Genomic DNA, 25,198 nt, shown 5'->3' with positions numbered 1-25,198 from the left:
ATTTAAATGGTGATCTGCATGCCCCTCACATTCTCCTAGATCTGACGTCCATTAGTGTCACAGCACATAAATGTGAGTCTAGTCTGGTCAGCGCAGCTCTACAGTCAACACTCAGCTCTGTGTTCAGTTCAATGTGAAGTATATCAGAGGGTATGGCGAGGCTGTAGGGGTTCTGGGTAATTCAAGGTGAGTCAGAAGGATTTAGCTGAGCAGAATGAAGCATGACACACATACACGCTTACACTGACTCTTTCTTTTTTTAAACCTGTCTGTGTGTGTCAGTCTGGTCTCTTTGACTAGTCTCCTTCTTTCTTTCCTTTTTTTCTCCCTCTCCCTCTCCCAGTCAAAACATCCATTAAGTAAACGGAATACTGCTGCTTTTGTTTGTTTTCTCCTTTGTTGTCTATTCCTTGTTTCACTAAGTGTTTCTTGGCAGTTACACATCCTTTCAGGACCATGGCATTGAGTCGTGTTATAACAGAAAATAGATAAGAAAATAATAAGAACAGAAACACCTGTGGATCTTTTCCATTTTAAACAGTTTTTATCAGTCGTTCCCAAACTTTGTGCAGTGCCCCCATTTTGTAGCGCAAAATATATTCAGGCCCCCCACGTTGACACAGTACTAGCTGTGCTCAAACTTTTCTCATTCATATCCCATGCTGTGCACACTCCCCACTTTGGGAACCACTTGTTTACATGATGGCGAAACGGTGGGGTTACATTAGGCCTGACAATACTGTTAGGAGTTCAGTTTTACCTGTGCCTTTTTTAATGGTTTTTGAACTACATTTACCTCTTTATCTTCAGTATATTTTCTTATGTCTAATCGTGAATCTTAAATAAATAAAGGGCGATCTCTTTTGCAGCATGTCTATTTTTTATTCTCTTCTCTCTATCTCTCTCTATTCTTTTTTTTTTGGTCACCTCTCTGTAGCTCCTCTTGGATTAAGAGCAGTAACTGGAGGTTCCTACTTGTCACTGTACCAGATTCGATGCTTATAAATTTGAGCAAAATAAAGTTGCAGTGGGAGAACTCTATCCTGAGCTATTGATGTGGTAATGGCAGGGTAAGAGAGAGAGAGAGAGAGAGGTGTGTGACTAGGTTACAAAGTGTGCACCATCAGAGAGGAAGCTGCCTCTAATGTTTTTTATTGCCGTGTTGATTCCCGCAACCCCCTACTGCCTCCTCTGTGGCCAGCACTGGCGAGGAGGCTATGATGGTGCGGGGAAAAGGATTTTAGGAGTGAGTCAAAACAAATGATCCAGGGCGATGTTGGGATGGAAGGAGGTGGAGAGAGTGAATGCAGTTCGGAGTGTTGAATGGAAAGAGAGAGTGAGAGAATATTACGGCTGCTCGGCCAAACAGGCAAGTCATTGCTCAAATGAAGATATAGGGCAAATGCGTCCCACAGCTACAAAGAGCAGATATAGTCCAACGGGGACTCTTTAAGCTCTGAAATTATGGTGCACGAGCTGTTGGGAAGCAATTTAATCAAAAGACAGCCATGGTGGGAACGTGGGTGACCATTTTAACACGCAGTAGGGATGCGGTGAAGTTTCAGCTGAATAACAAACTGAATCACTGAGCTATTACAGACCCGACCTGTTGGTATAAACCATTTGTTTGAGTACATTTATTTTTTTCATCCACCCCCCCCCCACCACCACCACCCCCCACCCTCTTTTCTGTGACTGCACTACACTATAATCTAGCCACCTCCTGCTATTTTCTTCAGCAGTGAGTCAAAACATGTTCTAATGTTGTTGTTTTTCATCTTTTGCCACTCTTGCTTCTTCTGTTAAAAAAGAATAAAAAAGGAACAAGAGAAAACACACAGGACTGTCATCCTGACATTCATCGTGCCAGCTTCAATTAATCAGCGAGTGCTTCTCTTAAACTAGATCAATTATTTCTACACGGCATTGGCACCTTCCATGTCCTTGACAATGTTCCTGTTGTTAAAATCATCTATGCCTTCCATCTTCTCCCACATCATGGCTGACAAAGCTAATGAAGCATTTATTGTATTTGAAGTAACCGCATCAGAGGTGCCTAGCGTAAAGGTGTGGGGGATGAATGTAGGTCTCTGTGCATTTTTCCTTTCTCTAAGTTGGAGTTGTGTTGTTATGCAGACTTTTCTTTAATAATTAGTGAGGTAACTATGGCATGTCTTTTATTTAAATCCTTAGAAGTTAGTTATTTTCAGAGAACAATTATCAATGTTCAGTCAATGTTTGTTTAAATAAAAAAGCACAAAACAGGACACTCTGGAGCACAAGTCTGAGATCACCATGCTGAATGTGGTATAAATGCAGCCAGTACTGGGCTGGGGTGCAGTGGAATTGCATTCTCTGTAGAGAGTGAGCTCCATCCAGAACATTTAGGATGAGTTTGAGACGTGTTTATGATCCAGAACTAATGACCCAAAATCCGTTCCTGACCTCTCTAAAGCTCTTGTAGCTGAAGCAGTCACATAACAGTAATGTTCTAACGCTGAGTGTAAAACTTTGCCAGAGGAGTAGAAGTTGTTAATGAAACAAATGGACCCACCACATTGTATTGAAGGCTATGTTCAACACCAAATCCAAGAGCCCTTTCAGCCTTGACTAAAGCTCAGCTTGACCCACCATCCTTCAAAATGCATGGAAGACATACATCCATATTTTTCCTGTTCTGCCACATAAGTGCTTGAATAATAGAGTTGTATGTGGTCTTGAAAATGCAGGATGAAAACACTTTAAAAATCTTATTCAGGAGTTCCTAAAACAGCACTTATCTGGCACTTAAAGGCTTACATTTGTACTTACGTCTTTAGTTGACATTCAAATAAAGTTATGTATGTGAGAATTTTGTATCCAGGCAACCATACTGACTTTTGTATTTTGTAGACCCTAGGCTTGAGATGAATTATTATATAATAAATTAGAATATCATCAAAAAGTAAATGTATTGCAGTAATTCAATTCAGAACGTGAAACTCATATTATATAGATGCATTAAAAATAATGTGATGTATTGCAAGTGTTTATTTAGGTCAGTGTTGATGATTATAGCTTACAACCAATGAAATCTCAAAAGTCATTATCTCAGAAAATTAAAATAATCTGCAAAAAACACCTTTAAAGGTTTCCTAAGCCTTTCAAATAAGTCTGGTTCTGTAGGCTACACAATCACGGGGAGGACTCCTCCTTTGACAGATGTCCAGAAGTCATTGACACCCTCCTGCTGCATCCAAGCATATGAAAGGATTGTCTAGAAATGGGCCATTTAAAATTTGGGGGAGATTCACATGGAGTGGACTGCTGCTGGAATCAGTTCTTTAAGAGCCACCACACACAGAGTCTGGAGGATGGAGTGGCACACAATCCAAGCTGCTTGAGTCCATGCCATGTCATCTGCTGGTGTTGGTCCACTGTGTTAAATCAAGTCCAAAGTCAACGCAGCTGTCTAGCAGGAAATTTTAGAGCACTATATATCAATGGAGTATTGTCAAGAGGAAGATCAGAGACACCAGACCCAACAATACAGACGAGCTGAAGGCCGCTATCAATGCAACCTGGGCTTCTATAAAACCTCAGTGGTGCCACAGGCTGATCATATGCATGCCACACCACATTGATTCAGTAAATCATGCAAAACGAGCCCTGACGAAGTATTGAGTGCATATACTGTATACAATGTTTTGGTATTACAAATCATCTTTTTTAATATTCTAATTTTGGGTTTACCCTGGCTGTGAATCACTCTGTTTGTAATAAATCTATTTAATATATGAATTTCACTTTTTGAATTGAATTACTCATTCATTCATTATCTGTAACTGCTTATCCAGTTCAGGGTCGCGGTAATTGAATACTGAAATCAATTAACTTTTTGATGATATTCCAGTTTATTGTGAAGTACCTGTATATGAAAATCATGATGTTTTCATTTACAAAGTACAACAAATGCCTGATCCTTTATGCTCCAGAGACAGAAGGTTATATAATTTAATTTGTATAAGAATAATTAAGAGATGTTTGCATATGAAAAAATATCTTTCTCTACACTGCAACCTTTTCAATAAGGAAGACATGCAGAAGTTGTAGAATGTAAAAATGCAAAATGTATAAATATTTGCAGGAGTTGAAAGATTTGCATCCCAAAGTTGGACTGTACAATTTATTTGATATTTCTCCATCTGTAGTTGACCGTATTCTGCTGTGTTCCAGGTGCTGAAGTCTCTTCCTCGTGTGGAGGGTCGTCCTGGAGCCTCACTGCCCGACCTAGACTTTAACAAACTGGAGTCTGACCTGAAAGGGGCTCATGGCAGTGAAATCTCAGCTGAAGATGTAATGTCCGCAGCCATGTACCCTAAAGTATTTGAAGAGTTCAAAGAGTTCAGACGCAACTTCGGCCCAGTCGACTGTCTCAACACTCGCCTTTTTCTGGAGGGGCCTAAAATCGCTGAGGAATTTGAGGTAATTTCCACACATGCTTCAACAAATAATTAATCTGGTTTACATATCTTACATTTCTCATTCACATTGCCATAGAAATTTTGTAAGATGTTAATAATACCCAAGTATTTCTCTAGGCAGTATATTTCTATATTTTGTTAAGTTTATCAATTATAATTATCTCACCATCTCACAATTAACTATTACTTTTGCTAAATTTGAGACATGCAGTCAAAATAATCTGTCCATAGAGTGAGAGACTTTATTTACTGAAATGAACTCTAACTGAGAAGTGTTAGATATACTCGCTAGATTTACAATGACATGATTTTTTGCCATCTTCCATCCTGTCTCTCTCACATCCTGTCTTCCTTGTCTGTCATGTCTGGCAGTGCTTGTCTGCCATAAATTATAATATGTGCTCATGGTGATGCCTCTATCTGGGGCAAAGTGCTTCTAACTGTACTATATTCTTTTTTTCATCCCTTCTTTGGAGACGAGCACATGCCAAACCTAGTTGGGTCTCTCAGATTCACAGCTCCATGGGATTTGACCTTCTACACAGTGGCAAAAAAAATGCCTGACTCCTCTTTTCTCCTATTTTAATATTCAATGTCAATGCCAGGAGACGCTCTAAATTAGTCCTGCTCAGTGGCCTAACCTGTCCTTGTGCAGTAACTTTATTTTCTGGAGTGCTGAACTGAGTCTCTGTGAGTGTGCCAATGTGTGTGTGTGGGTTGTGGGCGCTTGGGTACTAATTAGCAAGGCTAATATGTTGGTGAAATGGGTATTGGTGGGCTAAAACAACGATATGTTATTGATGTGTTTCTCAGTGCTGTTTGTGGAGGAGCTCTGCTCTGCATGATGTAGTGTTTTTCCTGCTTTTAACAAACCAAGTGCACCTCAGGAAAAGTTTGTTAATTAGTTACATCAGGTGTGAGAGAGCAGATGGAGCGCTTATGTTCAGGGCAGTGATTCTCCAGGACCAGGATTCCAAATCATAATTTAACTGCAGTGAATTCCAGCACTGTGTTAAAGCATAGAGCATATGTTTGCCATTAAAAAAAAACTAAATAACATGAAAAAAATTCAAATAAATATGAAGGCAGGATCATATAAAAATCTCTTTCAAGGTTTTTGATTTACTGGGTAGGGGAATATTTTTTGTAAGAACTTTTGAAAGGCTGCTTTACTACACTCCAGACAGTGCATGAACATATGTAGCATTTCATACTGTTTTAAAATGTATACCTGCTACTTTGCTGTCGTATGTTTATTCATTGTCAGTTTTTAGGAACATTGGATTGTAGGATCAATTGTCAGTGGTTCCTGTAGTTATGTAAAAAATGAATCTAACCTTAAATAGTATATTAGAAGTCTAACATGAAATATTGTTAGCATTGTGATTTGTCCTGTGGGATAGTGCTCCAGTTCCAGTCCGATATTCCAGTTTCAGATGACCATCTAAGGCCAAGTGCATCAGTTGGTTTACTATATGTATTATACCCCTATACCTCAGCATTAAAGTTGTCACTCAAATGTTCCAAAGTAAAAAAATATCTGTTGTAGTCCACTCGGAGTTTACTTGGCAATAGTGATGTCGTAAATAAATCCCTAGCACTCAGTCTGCTCTGGGCGAGTGAGGCAAGCTTATCAGAGCATAACCTCAGCTAACCTCACGCTGCTCTTCATCCGTCTCCGTTAGCCCTGTGGTGAGAGTAAATTTGCCTGCTGTAGCCTGTATGTGGATCCTAAAGCTCCATTAATCTAAGCTGTGGAAGATGCTGTAACAGTGAGGAGAGGCAGCTGGAACCTGCTACGCCCACCTGGGTGCTACCTGCCAGGTCCAGACAAGCTCCTGACCCTTCACTAGGCTCTGGGATGAGATGAAAGGCCAGACCGCCACAGCTAATCAGAGAGAGAGAGCGAGAGACCTGGAGGGAGAGGGAGCCAAGTAAACTTCATTCAGCCTACTGGCTGCTTTACCTCAGACACAGCCTGCAAAGATGTGAAGTGGATTGAAAAGACTGTATCTGTCTTCGATTTTCTAAAAAAAAAAAAAACCTTTTTAACTAGGTTTGGTTCTCTCCTTGGATAAGGACCACATTATTCCCTGCACTCGTCTGTGAAAGCCTGCGTAATCCTTTATGGCTTAGTGACTGAAGTTGCTTTTTTTCTGTAGTCTGATTACGGAAGCGATCCTCTGAGTATAGCCAGCCAAATAAGATGTTAGCCGTGGATGATTAGCATAGATTAGCATGGGTTATATTAAGCTGTCACTGACGTGTGAACACGAGCACAACTCCTCACAATCCCCCAAAATAACTGCACCATCCTAAGTGCCAAAAACAACACGTGGCAATGAGCCTCCCAAAGGCCTGAGTCAGCTTTCTGCAAATAAGCCCTCAGTGTTTAACTCAAACGCATGTCCACTTAATGCTCTTCCATCTTTTTATTTTTTAATCTAACTTTAGTCTTTAATGTTCCTTCTCTCTCTCTCTCTCTCTCTCTCTCTCTCTCTCTCTTTTTTTTTTTTTTTCCCACAGGTCGAGTTGGAGAGAGGTAAAACCCTTCATATCAAAGCCCTGGCCCTCGGGGATTTGAACAAGGCTGGGCAGAGGGAGGTTTTTTTCGAGCTTAACGGTCAGCTGCGGTCAGTCTTGGTCAAGGATACAGTGGCCATGAAGGTAATAGCTGTTTTACAAACCAAATTGGCTTTCCCCCTCAATAAAAACCAACCAAGTTGATGCACATTGAGCACACGCTCTCACTCTCTTTTTCATACACACACACACACACACACACACACACACACAAATGCATACACTCTCACACATCTAACAAAAAGGAAACTCCTTTCTTCTAGCCCTCAAGGAGAAATACATTCCTGTTTTATGATGATAATGGCCTTCATTTTTTGGTTATGGATGTTCATTGCTGCGAGGCAAGACTGTATTTTCCAAGCATCTTTCGTCAAGTTGCTCAGCAACATATCTCTCACTTTCTATATACAGATCAGAGATTGGATATTCGAGTGTTTAGTCTGATTATCAGTCCTCACCTTGCTGCTTTCTGAGTAATCTAACCAGCAGTCACCAAAACGGCACTTCACATTTCTCACTTAGCAGATGGCAGTCATTACTTGATGGATGGAAAAAACTAAAGTGCAAATTTGCCATTTCTGGTTTCTTTCACACCTAAGAAAACCACATTGCACCATGTTGATAATTCCATTGAGGTACATAATATGTGTTAAGTGAGATACGTAAACTGAAACCGTGTCTCAGTGTGAGTTTCACTAGTCTTAAATCCGTCTCTTGGATTCTGAGAACCACTTGTGTTTTTCTACAAGTAATAAATTGAGTAATGTCTGCCACCGTGATATCACACCTGGCTTCAAGGCAACACGAGTGTGTAAACTGCAGTTTCCACACCTCAAGGCCTGCGAACTGAGCAGAAAAATCTCCTGATAAAACACCTGAACCCCTCTACTAGAATTCTTGTCATATCACACAAGTAGTTCAGGTGCCTCGTGTGCTCTTGTACAAGTTCAGCTGAGACTGTAAGAATACAGTCAGCTTATCATTTAATTTAAACTACATGATGATACTTTGAATGAAGACAAGCCCACATCCCTACTATTGAAACCATAGCTGAACTCTCAAGTTTAAAAACACAATATCTATTTATTGAAATTTAACATTTTGAAAAATAAAATATTAAATATTAATTGTGCTACATTTGATTCCCTATAACTTTTTATCCAGCAAATAAACAGTAATTTCCTTTTAAAATATGTTGTGTGTTTAAACATTAGAAAATAATAACGACAAACAAGTTATTTTCCTGCCCAGATTTGCATTTTTTCCCCCATTGAAATTCAGTTGAAAATGCTTCCCCCAGTTTCTCAGCAAATACTAATGAACCTAACCAAACCAGTCCTTGGCTTTTTAAGACACTAATAATCTGGAACTGTTTGGGCAGATTATATTTGGAAAATCTATGTCTCGGACCAGGTTTGACTTTGCTTACATTTATTACCACAACACTAATTCTTACTTAACTACCCCATCCCTAGGAGATGCATTTCCACCCCAAGGCCTTGAAGGATGTGAGGGGGCAGGTCGGCGCCCCCATGCCAGGGAAAGTGGTGGAGGTGAAGGTGAAGCAGGGTCAGAAGGTGGAGAAAGGGCAGCCCCTCTGTGTCCTCAGTGCCATGAAGATGGAGACAGTGGTCAACTGTCCGCTCTCAGGGACGATCGCCAAGATCTACGTCAAAGCTGACAGCAGTCTAGAGGGAGACGACCTGATTCTGGAGATTACAGAGTAAAAAATGAAGGGTCATAAACAGGGTAGAGGTCACGAGGGTTTAAACACCACAGGGGGCCTAGGACTGATTATTCCTGACTTCTTTCTGATGAGATAAAGGATTAAGACAGGTGACTGTTTAGCTCATCTAATTAGTGTGTAATTGGAGCCCATTAATCTTGAAGCCGCACTGGCCCTAGATATACACAGAGCAGAGTAGAGCTGTACATAGTTTTACTCACTGCAACATTACCATTTTAATTCAGCTGCAATATAAAATGTATGTGGAATGCTACTAAATATATATATATATATATATGAACATATTTAAAATAGTTAATATAAAGAATAGGATACGCTTATAGTTCTCAGAGTGAAACTGTTTCTATGGCCTTTGTTAAAAATATTTGACAACTATTTTTACACGTTGATGATTCTAGTTTAAAATTAATGAACCAGTTTTATATGCCAAAATACATCATGTTGACAAATGGGAAAATATGACTCTGAATTTTTATTTATATGTAAATGTATGCCCCTGTGCACTACTTTTCTTACAGCAGGGCTCTTTAAAAAAATTAATTTTAATGTTGGGTTAGTGGAGTGTAAAAATAATGTTTATGTGAAATACTTAACCTTCCAGAAGACGCTGTAAACAGTAAAGAAAGAAATGGGAGTGTGGTCATAATAATATAATCATATTTCACATTGTAGCAAAAGCAATAAAGTCACCATGATCACATTAGATATTTACATTGCAGCATAGGCCTAAAGCATGTTTCATCGTAACTTTGACGCTTTTCAAAACCAGCTATTGCTTGCTGATTGATTAAAGCGTTTTTGATCTTCGCTTATATGCAGCAGCAAAGGAGAATGTGCAGTAATGATGCAGTAGAACACGGTCACACAATCAACTCCTTCCTCTCCACCTCCCTCCTTCCACCTCTCTCTACTTCACACCATTCCTGTCTGGACACTTTGCAACTCATCAGGCAAAGGCTTGTCTTTAAAGTGAGCAGAGTGGTGCTTTTACTGCCAGTGTAAGTGTGTAGTCACTTATTAAACATGCTCTAATGGGGTGTCTTCATCTCCACAGCTGAACACTGACTCAGCTTAATCAAAGTTTTATCTTTCTGCATTTTTAATACGTCTACAGTGTTGTGAAAAGCAGATTTGAGCTGCTGTGAAGCCTGTTCTGACAAATGTTGGGAGCACAGTGTTAAAATACAAATAAGTACAAATAATCATTTTATACTGGAAAATGAAGTATTTACTGGTAATTGATACACTACCTGTTGCCAATGAAGCTTTCTGCAAAAGTATGCTGCAATACGCACAGTCCTTGAACTGACAAAAGTTTTATAAAGTTGGCAAAATTAATATTCCCCTTGTGAAAGCGCTAATAAAATGTGAAACTGTCATGCTGGCGAAAAATCTGATTTAGGCTTCCTGCGCAACTGAATCTGAGGCAGTGTGTGGGAATAGATCATGGACACAAACACTTTTCCACCAAGGAGCTGCTGTAGTGTCTTTGGATGCACTCCGGCTTCGGATACGGTTTTATAAAGAGGGCTGAGAGAGAGTCTGTTTTTCAGGGAAACTGTAGCAAGACATAAAAATATATCTCTCTATAACGGACCTACCCAAGCTTTGCCCAGAAATGTGATCATTTGTATCATCTGTTGCCAAATTGAACTAGATTTATAGAAGTTTGCAAAAATCCCATTCATCTTAATGAGAAATAGAATAACTGTTAAAACATACTACTAAACGCAAATTGCATTTATTTTGTTTGCAGGTTGCACTGTGAGAATAGATTGTGTGTGGGTTACATAGTTGCATAGTCAAGATCATGTAAGCATGGTAGCAGATTTGATGTCATTTCTCACCTTTGTTTCGTCATATGATGAATGTACTGGAAAGCTGCTAGGGGCCAATAAAGGTGTGTGTTTCTTTCTTAGAAAAAAACTTTAATTGTTGATAGCGTTAGTTTTTCCCTATTGTTAGACTGCTGAAGTTACTGTAAACTTGCTGAACTGATTATTGCTGAAATCTGATTATCTGAAATCACAAGATTGTGTTCTTGTAACAGAATTTGACCACGTTAACTTTACACACACACACACACACACACACACACACACTGTAATGGTGTAACTTGAGGGATGAGTGTGTGTGAGATGTCCCACCCCCACACACAGTGGTGTAGTACATGTGCTGCAACAGTTAGAGTATAGTGTACCCACTGCTCGTGTTTTCTTGTCTTTTTTTTTTTTTTTCTCAAACCCGGTGAGCCACAGCTAACACGGATCCATTGGCTTTGGCTGTTACCTGGGATACAGAAAAAAACAAAGTAGTTGATAAAGGACAGACCATGAAGAAGCCTTGTTTTGATGGGTGCCAGGGATGGGTAGCAATCAATACAAGATTCAGTTTCAGTTGCTGAAATGCTACAATGTTTGTGAGGGGGACATCAGAACCCATTAAAACCTATGAGTTTGGAGCTACAAGTTCATCTGAGTGAAGTCGAATATAGATTTGTACTCTCAAAACTAACTGAAATACACATAGTTCAGTTTAAGAGCTATCCACAAGCCAGGAACTCCTTAGCAGCAAAATTTATTTGAGAAAGTACAATTTTACAGTGTTTTTATATGAACTGTATATAATGTGAAATGAATGTAAACCTTCAAACATTGTTATGTTTCAGAGGGCATTTCCACCTGCTGTATCACATTATAAACTGGAGTTAACAGGACCATTATATAAAATCAGAAATGACTGAAATGTGCCTGTTTAAAATCAGTTAAGAGGTGTTCTCTGTACTGAGACATTTTGATGTATTAAACTGTTAGGCAGCGCTAAATAATTAAGTGCTAAGAAAATGAGCAGTGGTTGATAAATTAATAGCTTGAGTAATGAGAGTTGAGTCAAAGTTTAAATTAATAATAATCTTGCAAAATATGTTTTTAAAAATACAGCTGATTTTTCTGTGATTATTGTTTTATCCTTTTTATTGTTTTCTTCTGAAATGTGTCGTGGATCATTGTTATAGTTCACACATCAATGTTCTGTAGCTTTTGTCAAAAAAGTGTGAGAACAGACTTTATAAAATAATGCTGAAAATAAAAATCTAAATCCTGTGTTTGTGTTTGTTTGTGTGGGGATGCTTTTGGATTTTTGTGCCTCTTGCATGTGATTGCTTCCTCTCATGGTCACACTCACTCTTTCTGACACGTGGCTGGTGGCAGGGTTATATTGATTTATGTGGTAATGAATAAATGACCTAGTTAAGCTCACTCACATGCACGCCTGAGGTTTATCATTGAGTGCATGCATTTGTTGCTATATACGGGGGATTAATACCCTGAATATGGAACTGCAAAACTCAGAGACCACCTTTCAACTGTTTATCCCAAGCCAAAATTCATAGTCATTATTCAAGGTCAAAATGGCCTTGAGGGCACGGTATTCATTTATGGGAAATATTTCTGTGTAGAGAAGATATATAATAAATAATACATTTGCTTAAGGAAATGGAAAGTTAAAGGAACACGAGAAAAAGGAATTCTCAAAAACTGGAGTCATTAAATAATAGATAATCATCCAAAAATATAGAAACTTAATAGCTGCCAAGCAAGAAAAATTAACCCTTACCCTTATGACTATCATTCAGTAAGAGGAGGACATTTTGCAAATCAAACGTCTCTCTCTGTCTCTCTGTCTCTCTCTCTCTCTCTCTCTCTCTCTGTCTCTCTCTCTTTCTGTCTCACACACACATATTCATACCATATCCTTTAACCCTCCCCCGGGACTGTCTTACTCTCTTTTCCTCCATTTTGACCCCTCTTCTCTCTCCATTGGGCATAATCTCTCCATCTTGTTTGGCAATAGCAAGAGATGGGGTGCTGCAGGCTGAACAGAGGGAATAAAAAAGGCAAAGGCTGGACATGAAAAAAGACAAGTCTTTCACCTCTCTCTCTCTCTCTCTCTCATATCCTAGGGGGAAAGAAAGAGATGGATCTTTTTTCTTTTCTTCTGATTTGGAAGGTTAAACTTTCTTCTCCATACTTGTATGAACTAGCCTGTCCATCCCTACTCCGCCTTTCATTATTCTTTCATCCTCTTTCTCTCTCTCCTTTTATTACTCTCATTCATTTAGTCTGTCACAGCTTTCAGCTCAACTCATGCTTGGCATCTCCCTTATCCTTCTCTCGTGGTCACTACGTCTTTTTTTATTCAAACATAAATCTATGAAATAAAATGGAATTAAAATGACAACATCATGTTAAACAGACTACATTAAAATGACAGAGCTCTTTCTAGCAACTGTCTTTAATCATTCACGGCTCCACAAGTCAGTGAATTGTCTGAAGTGATACAGAACCTAATGTTAAAACACAAAGTCTACTGAACATAAGACAGAACACCCTGCAGAAACAAACTGAAAGAAGAGCCACACTACTAGTAGCCATCACTGAAAGTACACCACACTACAAAAAAACTCTGCACAAGAATACATTATATAAAAATTAAACAGATTATGCATCATAGGTCCCCAATCTAAGAAACTTGCCATGAGTGTTCTAAATCATATTTATATATATATATATATATATATATATATATATATATATATATATATATATATATATATATATATATATTAGAAATTTCTAATTCTAAACTTCAATCAAATTCAAACAAATTTTATTTATATAGCGCTTTTCACAACAAAAAGTCGTAAACTTGAACCTAAGTTTTAAGCTTAGCTTAAGTACTAAGCTTAAACCTAAGCCTTGCAACCAAGAAAATATTTGTGATCAAACCTATTTGATACATATATGTTTTTTTGTTTGTTTTTTGGTTCGTTTTGTAGTTTTTTTTAAATATCAAAAGTATATTCAAATGTACATTGCAAAGTTTTGATCTTATTTTTTTATTATTCCTGAAATCATAAGGGGCGGCACGGTGGCGCAGCAGGTAGTGTCGATTGTGGGATCAATTCCCGCTCCAGGTGACTGTCTGTGAGGAGTTGGTGTGTTCTCCCTGTGTTCACGTGAGTTTCCTCTGGGTGCTCCTGGTGTTCCTCCCACAGTCCAAAAACACACGTTGGTAGGTGGATTGGCGACTTAAAAGTGTCCGTAGGTGTGAGTGTGTGAGTGAGTGAGTGTGTGAGTGTGTGTGTGTTGTCCTGTGAAGGACTGGTGCCCCCTCCAGAGTGTATTCTTGCCTTGCGCCCAATGATTCCAGGTAGGCTCTGGACCCACCGCGACCCTGTACTGGATAAGCGCTTACAGATAATGAATGAATGAATGAATAAATGAATGAATGAAATCATAAGCTGCTTCTCCGTCTTGAAAATGCATGAGAACTACTCTACACATAAACTCATACATATTAGTTTCTACTGGGGTCCACTTGTGCTGGCTTGTGTATGAAAAAATTTCTAAAGCTGCTTCAAGTTAATAAAGCACACTGAGGGCACGACAGGGCACAAACTGTATTCACTGTGAGCAGACAACTCTCTGCTTCATCAGTACCTCTCACACATATGTCTGTCCCCTCACATTATTACACACCATTCATGCATATTCCATCCCTCCGCCCATCTCCAACAATCATAGCTCTGATCTTCTAGTACGAAGAGAAGCCGATGTATCATTTATACCCTGGGGAGAAGAAAATAGCACAGAGACCCAAAGCAACCACCACTAAAGAAGAAAACAAATTCCTTGTCTGTTCTGGTCTTTGAAAGTGACACTAGATTCATTAGTACACAGACAGGTGTAGCAACTCAAAGCAGGAGAGCAGGAGACAAAACAAAGGAATGCGTAGACGATACAATGTGTGACCAAGGACACTAGAACTAAACAACTGAATCTGTATCACGGCAAACAAGAATAACAATCCTTACTTGACAGAGAGAAAGGCTGCTCAAAGCAAAGAAAGAGGCAAGCTGTCTCCTCTAAGGGTGCACACAATGTAACAGTGTATGAACAGAAACAGAGGACAAATAGAAGAAAGTCAAACAAACAAAAAACATGGCAAGATTTATATATTTTTTACCTGTCCAAAAAAAAAAAAAGAGTAGGATACTGAAATAGTCTGAATGTTGTCTGACGGAAGAATTAAATGTTATGTCTAAGCACTGTTCATACTGAGGTACGGGGAGAGGTTCTATACTGAAATATAAGGGATCTGACGGGTCAAATTTTACAAAATTAAAGTATCTAATATGTAATATAATAAAATGAACTCTTTTAATTAAAAGTATGTAATATAATAAAATTAACACATAACCAAGGTGTGACAGTTATAGAATCAAAAGACCTCAGAGCTTGTGTTTAATTTTATAGTCATGTACACAGCAAAATATGGTCTATAAGCCAAAGCATGATTGTAGTTCCACACACCGATGATCAACTATGCAAATAAGTGAGTAGAATACATTAAATGTATTTGTGAATAGCATATTAAACTTGATGAATAATATGTCCTGAGTCTTGTTCCACAATTATGTGAAGCAAATTGGTTCATTTTCTCTTAAAATCATGCAGCACAATTTTGTGTAACAGCATCAGAAGCTCACACACACACACACACAATAATAGCCTGATAGTGAGAAAGCAGGTTGCAGCTTTAATACAGCATATTAATGACCCACAAAATTAAATCCTTTGCACATTATTTTAATTGAAGTGATAAAGGGGCTAGTGAGTAGCAGGAAAATTGGATAATACTGATCTGGGAAATGATTTTTTAGTTGAATCTCACACAGCTTTTTCTCACAGCTAACAAGTGTTTATTTTACGCAATTTCTAGCTTACACATGACCCAGGATTCCCCACTTGGACTTATACTAACAAAGAAGCCACTAACAAGCTGGTTTTGTTTATGGCAGGAGTGGAAATCCTCAGTCTTAGTGTTTGCTGTTTTTGTCTTGAGCTTGTAACTTTGAATTTCCCTTGAATTACACGGGTTCTCTGTCAAAACACAATGTGAAATATGGCTAGATCTGTGCTTCTATCTGTGCTTGTATTTATTCAAAATAAATTAATTAATTAATAAAAGTGGAATTAAAGACAGAAAGAAATGATGACTGTTTATGGGACATAAAACCAAAAACAAATAAATAAATTGGGGCGGGGTTAGGGTATTTATTTGTCTTTTCTTTATTATCTTTTTAAATTATTATCTTATTTTTTTATTATTATTGTGTGTGTGTGTGTGTGTGTGTGTGTGTGTGTGTGTGTATATATATATATATATATGAATGCATATCCCCGTTGGATAAATTAATAGGAGAAAAGGGTGGAGGTGGGAGCAAGTTTTAAAACAGGAGGCTCGGTGGGTTTGATAATGGCCGAACAAGGCTCCGAATACGGGGATCAGCAGGAATGACCCAGCGCGGAGGAGCGAGCTGATGTAGTGAAGCAGTCAAATCGAGATTCGTCTCCTGAACTAAATGAAGAGAGTTTGTCCGACGCAGAAATGACGTGAATTTGCAGGTTATATATAGGGCTAAGAGGAGGGGTTTGGGCGTGGTCCTACTCCCAAAATTGTTATTACATCACTTCATATATATATATATATATATAAGTAATATATATTACATTTATTTGATTTATTCATATATTCTTCTTTTCTTTTCATTCATTAATTCATTTATTTTTGTGTTTTTTTTTGTCCAGAACAAAGCAGTTCATTCTAATAGAAATGTCACAGAGCAAAAATGTCCGGGAAAAGGTTAGTGTTGGATCTGCTCAGAGAAGCAGCTGCTTGTCTCAGTGAAATGGAGCAATGTATGTATCTGCTTGTTAAGTGTGATGCCATGCCATTTCATGGGTCCAATTGCACCTTTGCTCCCGTGTCTGTCATCTCATTCATAGACATGTGCTTACTGTTTGAATAAAGCTAAATGCCTTAGTCAATAATGTCATCTTAGTTCAGGAGTTCAGAAAAAAATTAATAAATTCAATATAAAAGGAAGCAAACATGCCTTTGGCAGCACCTTTTGCACATTTGCAGCTCATTCTGAGCTGCTGGGTGGACTGATACTCTGCTACTCTGTCTCTGAGAGCAGAAAAGCTGTGCTGAGTGAGCTATGCCTCCTGTAGGGAGCAGACAGTCCACATAGGAAAAGCAGTGTTTCCCACAGCTCCTTCCCTGGAGCAGAGGAGATGTATAGAGAGAGGCGTGTCTCCCGCAGCTCCATTTCTGGGAGCAGAATAGCCGTGGGGAGAGAGCTGTCTCTCCCGCACATGGTCAGTCCCGGTTTTCCATCGAGTTGTGCTCTGGGTATATCAAGGCCGCCATTACTATAACGCCGAATACTGCTGATGGAACAAGACATGTACAGTTGATCTACGGCATCAGGCATCAATTAATGAGAATGTTTATACTCTGTGACATCATTGATGGACAGACCCCTTGCTATCGTATAAGAGCACGGAAAAATGCAAAAAATAAATTGGTAAATAAATGAATGCAAAAAATAAATAGCTAGAGAAATAAATGAATAAATATTAAATATAATACATAAAAAATATTAAAATTAATTACAAAAATATATTTACAAATAATAAATTAGACAGAGCCCTGTGAAGGACTTGCGCCCCCTCCAGGGTGTATTGCCGCCTTGCGCCCAATGATTCCAGGTGGGCTCTGGACCCACCGCGACCCTGAACTGGATAAGTGGTTACAGATAATGAATGAATGAAAAAATTAGACAGAAGAAATTAAATACACATGCAGTTAAACTTACATTTAAATATATGCAATGTTTTATTGACTATTTTATCTGTGTTTTAAATTTATTTTTATATTTATTATCATTATTATGGAGTAAATTTATTTTATTTATTTATCTGCAAATGCTTCAGTTTGCTTACTTGTGTGTGCATCCACTGGTGGACTTAAAATGTTTTAAACGTACCTTATATAAAACTGACAACATTAATGACCTCACAGCACTGAATGATTTCATGGGACAAGAACAACCCAGTCTTTGTGGACTGCCTTAACGAGGTTAAATGACTGTATGCCGTAATACTTTTGTATGCATATAAAGGACTAAAAGGATGGCATTGTCATCAAAGCTAATCTTATAATTCAAGTAAAATCGCTCTCCACAACATATAAATCATTAATATTGTGTTTTTCTCTCATACTATCGACTAAACTAGCACAATACTGGCCTTGTTGCAATCCCCTCTTGTTTCTAACCTCCTGACCTCTATCTACCACATGACGTAAAACTACTGTAGACATGAAGCGGTTAATTTACCATTTTTCACGGTAGAATTCGTCACTGTGAGTATTCCGTTTCCATGGTCAATGACTGCAGTTTCCGTCAGTCAGAATTAGTATGGCATGATGTTTTAACAATAGATTTCGCCTGCCTATCTTTAATTAAATACTGGTTAATTAAGGCTACTAGTGACAATTATATTTTGACTAGTCAGAATCACAATTTAAGATATCTGCATTTACAATCTGACTAGAACATATCTCAAATTCAAATTCGACTAGTCAAAAAACATTTTGAGATATCTGAATTGTATTCATTGCCTGTATTAGTCCCCAAATGTGCCGCAACAGTTGCCAGGTGTGTTCATTTTAAACAATTTTGGGCTTATTTAACATAATGTTTCACTTATTTTGGGCTTATTAATGTTTACAATTTAATAACACCAGTGAGAAATGTTCATATGTTTATTTACATGTCAGGGACTGGGGGAAATACAGAAAAAATCTATAATGCTGAAGTTCGCCAGCTTCTTATTCGGATTTTCTGTTCCACGTTAAATGGTGCAATAATTGCATTCTGTCGCAATAGATGGCAACATATATAGCAAATTCACCCGTGTTAAATTAACACTGTTAGTGTAGACTGTGTATGAACATGACTTACAGACCGTAGAAATATTACGTTTGGCTTATTTTCGTGGACATATCTCTATATGAATCAAGCCCAAAAAGGCAAAAACATTTTAGAAACAATTAAGCGCAAAAATTAAGCTCAACCCATGAATACAAATATTATATGTAAGTGACTTTACTGACAATGTAAAACCAAAATCCCCTATAATATGCAGACATGGCAACTTTCAATAGGCTATGGAAGTCAGCTATTTTTTGATTAGTCAGAATAATAATTTAAGAAATCTATAATCTAGTCAGAATGATCATTTAAGATATCAGAATATATCTTAAAAGGAATTCTGACTAGTCAAAAATACAATTTTGGATATCTCTAACTTAGTTTTGACTAGTAATTACTTTCACTCAAGATATCTAGATAGTCAGTAATTAATTTCAGCTATCTTGAATTGGAGATTCCATTGAACTCAATGGTAAATTTGATGTCATTTACACTAGTCAACATGTATTTAAAGATACCTCAAATTGTTATTTTGCCTAGTCAAAATATAATTAGAGATATCTTAATTTAGAATTGTGTCACGTTTTAATGTTAAAACTTCTTGCCATAGGAATTAGTAACACTAGCAACATCAGTAACATCGGTTTTGCGTGGCTCGGGAGTCTCAGTGAAAATGGGCGAGTTGATGCCGCTGTTTTTGTAATGGTCTTCACATTTAGGTTCAACTACAAACAAGACGTTTCACGCAATAATTACGCACAGTCTTGACATCTGGTTCCACATTAAATGGTGCAGAAGTTTACATTTAAGTTCTCCATTCTACCTTAAATGGTGCTGTAATTAAAGCAAGGTTATATTCCCTGTCTCCCCACCTCGACCTTAAATTGTGAAACCTTTTTTTCTGTGCTTGGCTCATTGTTATGTTTCAAATGCATTTACATTTGTGTTTTACATTTTTATTTTACCACAGAAAAACTAGGCTGTACCATTTATTGTTCATTTTGGTCTATTTTTGTTGAATCTTTGAGGAATATAACTGATTATTTGACTATTTAAACATAAAAATAATCCATTGATAAGTTGTCTATTAAAACAAGTGACAGCAGTTAATGGCAATTGAAACTTGGTGGTAAACCTCACAATTACCACCAAATGTTTTCTGTTTACAAGTACAGTTTTAAAAGTTACAGTTCTAAAGTATCTAAAAATCATCCAAATTAACAGATGCATGAAGCAAAAACGTTGCTTTTAGGGTGCAAGTAACAGACTCAGTGGAAGGAAAACATACTTAAATTACAGGCAGACTTGAGGTTTGTGTTTGAATATTTAAATTTGTCTGTTATTATTTAGCTCCTAAAAACCTAATGATGTTTTTTTCTGTTCTTATTTGTTTTAAGAGCCATTGGTTCCTTAAACATATTTTTGTCCTTGACTTTGTTTATTCATACTTTTTAACTTTTCAGAGCATTTCAGTAATACTGTGTTAATAATGATAACAGTGATTATTTTTGCTGGTGTAATCGTGATGTTTTCGTACATACATTCATTATCTGTAAGCAATCCTGTTCAGGACTGCGGTGGGTCCAGAGCCTACCTGGAATCATTGGGCGCAAGGGGGGAATGCAACCTGGACGGGGCGCCAGTCCTTCACAGGGCAACACACACAATTTTCTTTCGTACAATTTCATACAATTCAAACTAAGTTCAAACTACGTGTTCTTTTGTATTTTATACTTAACTTTTTGCTATTTCTTATTTTAAAAAGGCATTATTCAATACATTTCACTGAAATACTGCAAATACTTTTTTTTTCAAATAAACCAATTAAATTAATGGAGAAAATTAGGCTAAAATATGATAATTATAAAATTTATCGTTAGTTGCAGACCTAAATTTTGGATCATAATTCAACGTCAACTTTATTAGGAACCATTAGCAATTGTTGTTGTTTAGCGTGATAAAAGACCTAGACAATATGTCTTATGTTATTTTGAGAATACTGTAAAAATATTGTAAGACTTCTCAGCAAATCTTATTATACATATAGCAAAGTCATATTTATAGGAATTTAATAGAACTCCTGTGAAATATACAAAGCTAATGACTCCAGAAAAAATTCAGATAAACTACATTTTACAACCAGTAAAATCTACAGTGGTTACATGAATCTGAATGGTGAAAAGTGAAATAGCACCACCTCCTTAACTAACACGACTCCAGCTCTAGGACTTTAGGATGTTCATATGATAGAGGCAGCAAATGTGTAGTTATAAATGAGAAGGCCTCAGAGGAACACATGTAGGTGCTGTGGGGTCTGATATTACAGCCTGCATGATGGATGGAGCCGTCTCTCTGCTAGAGGAGAGGTGTAGCGAGGCAGGGATGGAAGGATGGATGGGTTAATGAGATTGATCGGACTCAGGGATGTGTCTCAAGTATAAAGGAAGAAAGGGAAAGGCTTCACCTTTTTTTGTCATTACAGCTGCGATCCAAGGCCTAGGTTCCAGCTGAGGCAGGATATGTCCTCTGTAGGACTGTCCTATGAAGACTTCCTCTTAGTAGCCCAGGTAACACAAAATGAACGGTCTAAGGAGGCTGTGTAGTGACGTCACCGAAAAGGTGTTATCTCCCTTGAAGCACTAATATGATTGTAAGTTAAAATAAGTTGTATTTGCTTATTATTATCCTATCATCCTATATGTGTTTGTGTGTGTTATTGATTTTCAGCTCTCCTAGTGTGGCATCTCCTTCTCTCACACACAAAATTCCTTTTCTCAATTGTTTTACTATGTTCATTTACTTAACTATATCTCTAGCCCTCTACCTTCCTTTCCCCCTTCATTACCACCCCCCCCCCCCCCCCCCTAATCCTTTTATGCCAATTCTGTCCCGTGTTCTTCGGTCCTTCTCTCTCTATATATGTGTCCCTCTATTTCTTCTTTTTGCCAACTCCCTCATTCCCGCTCTCTCCATTTCTCTATTTACCTCCTATTTCTCTCTCTCTCTCTCTCTCTCTCTCTCTCTCTCTCTCTCTCTCTCTCTCTCTCTCTCTCTCTCTCTCTCTCTCTCTCTCTCTCTCGTCGTCTTTCCTCATGAGCCACTGTCCCTGGGGCTGTGGTAAAGGCAGTGACAGGTGGTCTGGCATGTGTGTGTGTGTGTGTGTGTGTGTGTGTGTGTGTGTGTGTGTGTGTGTGTGTGTATGTTTCTGTCTGTGAGAGAGAGAGCGAGCGAGAGACACTGATGGCAGGTCCGGAGATTCTCACAACGCCCTTTCATCTCCAGAGTGTTCCGTCGCTACATGTTTGTGTCAGAGGCCTGCTGCCAGAGAGAGAGAGAGTGTGTGTGGTGTGGTGGAAGGTGTTGGCTGAAGAGTGTTGAAGCACCAATGGTTTCCCCATTTACTTCTGCCTATGATGCTTATGCCCTACCAAAAACCCCCTATATGAAGCTATCTGTTACTGTACCATCATGTAATGATTCTGGTCATGATACTAGATGCACATCTTAAAGGAGCAGTCAGTCATTTTTACCACTAAAAAGTAGCAATGTTTTTTGTTTGTTTGCTTTTGAGCTAAAAAATGAAATTGTATCTGGTGATGTTGCAAAAAATAGTCACAAATTAGGACTGAAAGCTGTGGAAACCACAACAGCAACAGAGTAACATTTAACCATTGTTTACTCATCATATATTTGCTTTTGATGAACACAGTTAAATCTTGAATTAGAAATCGCAGAATTTCTTTGTCGGCCACCAATCCAAGGAATGTTTGAACCTCTTCAAAAGACCACTGTGTAATTTTACAATATGCCACTGTGAGTATGATTTAAAAAAAAAAATTAAAAATGTGATACTGTAGCTTGAGGATTGTACTGAAGTCTAGACTCTGTTTGGCCAATCAGCGCTCTGAAAGTTTTGCAGGTCATGTTTTAGTCCCTTCTCGCGCTTCCTTGGAACCCTGTACTAAGAAAGTACACAGTAAATTCACCCGTTTTAAATGAACAATGTCAGTGTAATAATTTAACAGTCATAGTGTTGATTTAACACTGGAGGATTTGCTGTGTACCCAGTTCCAGATACCAGGTACAGAATATATTCATTCATTCATTCATTATCTGTAACCGCTTATCCAGTTGAGGGTCACCTGGTTGAGGGACCTGGAATCATTGGGCGCAAGGTGGGAATACACCCTGGAGGGGGCGCCAGTCCTTCACAGGGCAACACACACATGCACTGACACTTTTTTTGAGTCACCAATCCACCTACCAATGTGTGTTGTTTTTTTTTTTTGGACTGTGGGAGGAAACCGGAGCACCCGGAGGAAACCCACGTGGACACGGTGTGAACACACCAACTCCTCACAGACAGTCACCTGGAGCGGGAATCGAACCCACAACCTCCAGGCCAGTGTGACTGCGACACTACCTGCTGCGCCACCGTGCCGCCCGGTAGAGAATATACCTAATGAAAAAGCAAAAAAAAACCTCCTATACAGTACGCTCTGTAGATTAGTGTAGATACTATGCAGTGGAAAAGCACTGAGTGAGTCTGTCATGGGTTGCCCATATTTAAAATAGATGTCTCTGATACATCTGAGTCACTAGGTGTCAGTATGTCTTTTATAACATGAAAATAAAAAACACTGGGATATATATTAATAAATGTTTTAATATTTAAAAAATATTTTGAACAAATGAGATTCAGCTCACAGGGGCAGAGTAAATAAAATACAGCTGATGCTTTCACACCTCTACTCTGCTCATTCTGACTGCTGAAGGTCTGTGTGGAGTGTGGGTGGAAGGTTTGGCGGGGGGGGGGGGTTTAGGGTGTACAAAGTTTGTGCTTGTGGTTTTGGCGTTTGTGTATGACGGCTTTGGCCCCACGGCTACTGATGGCATCTGGCTTAACTTAGCCGTCTTTGTTCCTGTCTCTCCTCCCCTGCCTCGCTCATATTCTCTAAACTCTCAGCAGCAGAGCCAGGCTCTAATTGGGTCCCATTGCGGCTGTGTGTTTGTGAACTCTCTGTATGTCAGAAGCCCAGTTAAATACTCACTGGGCTGCTAGCATTCTGGCAGCACTCTGCAAAAGGGGCAGACACAGACACACACACTCAGACACTCACATGTCCTTGCTCTAGCCCTGTACTAAGCTGAGAGAAAGGATGTTGTGAATCAGTTGAAGTTTATGTTGCTGTCACCATTCCCCTGCAGGCATGTTTAGACCCTTCAGGAGGCTGAGTCCTCAAAGACAACCCTGTCAACTTCCCCTAAAACATAAGCTACTGCACTACAATTCCTTCCGAAATCAAGGGTATTAGTAAATAGTCTGCTCCCATTTTTTCCAGTACTAACAGCTTCTACTTTTCTGGAAACTTTAGACTACATTTCTTTGAGGATTTGACTATATTCAGTCATAAGAGATTATATAACATCAGATAATATCTCGCAGGTAGATGATCCTTTTCAGGATTCTGGAACAACAATGCCACTCAGGCTCATCTGAAATATAAAACATAGAACTCATTCACTCAGGCCAGGCTTTGGAAACCTCTAGCCCACACTTGGAGTTGAGCATTGTTAACAAAGAATAATATGCTGCTGATTCAGTGCATCACAAATCATTTTTATTTTTTTTTCCTATGGAAGTTTTACATGTGTGTGTGTGTGTGTGTGTGTGTGTGTGTGTGTGTGTTTGCACCCTGAATATAAGTAGTTACTTTCACTAATTAGAAACACATTTGTATATATAAAGCTGTATCTCCAAAACTACAGCAGAAGAAATTAAACACATTCTTATAATTTAGTGTGAATTAATGTGTTAATTCGTTAATTAATTGTTTGTAACCGCTTATCCAGTTCAGGTTCACAGTGTGTCTAGAGCCTACATGGTATCACAGGGCGCAAAGCAGGAACACACCCTGGAGGGGGCGCCAGTCCTTCACAGAGCGACACAGACACACACACACACGCATTTACTCACAAACCTATGGACACTTTTGTGTCGCCAGCATGGTGGCGCAACAGGTAGTGTGTCGCTGCCACACAGCTCTAGGGTCCTGAGGCTGTGGGTTTGAGCCCTGCTCCGGGTGACTGTCTGTGAGGAGGTGTGGTGTGTTCTCCCTGTGTCTTTCCTCTGGGTGCTCCTGTGTCCTCCCATGGTTTAGAAACACATGTTGCTAGGTGTGATAGGCTACTGAAAAGTGTCCATAGGTGTGAGTGAATGTGTGTCGCCCTACTAAGGACTGGTTATAATAATTTTTGTAGGCACTCTTCATATCTTCTTAAAATAATTTAAAATGAGCTACAATGTTCAATTCATACTTTCAGTATGAGGTTAGAAAAAGAGAGAGAAATGACACTTTGTGAATATATTAAAGATGTTATGTAGTATTACATAATTTGCAATACATCTAAGAGACATAAACTGTGCTATGGGTTTTGAAATGAATGCGTTAAGCATTTTGCTGCTGTAGATAAGTTTGCATCGTTCCAGATGAAACCCCACACTGTTATCACATCAGAATAACACAGAACACTGTGTAACTGTTGGACTATAATTGCAGA

General features: G+C 38.5%; 1 protein-coding gene across 1 annotated transcript in view; it reads left to right on the top strand.

The window, feature by feature from the left end:
• The window catches only part of pcxb (pyruvate carboxylase b), a 231,877-nt gene extending 220,010 nt beyond the window's left edge, over nucleotides 1-11,867 (top strand). The window contains exons 19-21 of the mRNA XM_066680927.1: nucleotides 4,216-4,464; nucleotides 6,990-7,130; nucleotides 8,522-11,867. Of these exons, the coding sequence (XP_066537024.1) occupies nucleotides 4,216-4,464; nucleotides 6,990-7,130; nucleotides 8,522-8,773 (642 nt within the window). The 3' untranslated portion in view covers nucleotides 8,774-11,867. The remainder of the gene's footprint in view (nucleotides 1-4,215; nucleotides 4,465-6,989; nucleotides 7,131-8,521) is intronic.
• The last annotated feature ends 13,331 nt before the right edge of the window (nucleotides 11,868-25,198 follow it).

This window comes from Hoplias malabaricus, chromosome 9 (genome assembly GCF_029633855.1).
Source record: "Hoplias malabaricus isolate fHopMal1 chromosome 9, fHopMal1.hap1, whole genome shotgun sequence".
NCBI lineage: Eukaryota > Metazoa > Chordata > Actinopteri > Characiformes > Erythrinidae > Hoplias > Hoplias malabaricus.
Note: the sequence above shows the minus strand (reverse complement) of the source record. Positions and strands in the feature narration are given on the sequence as shown.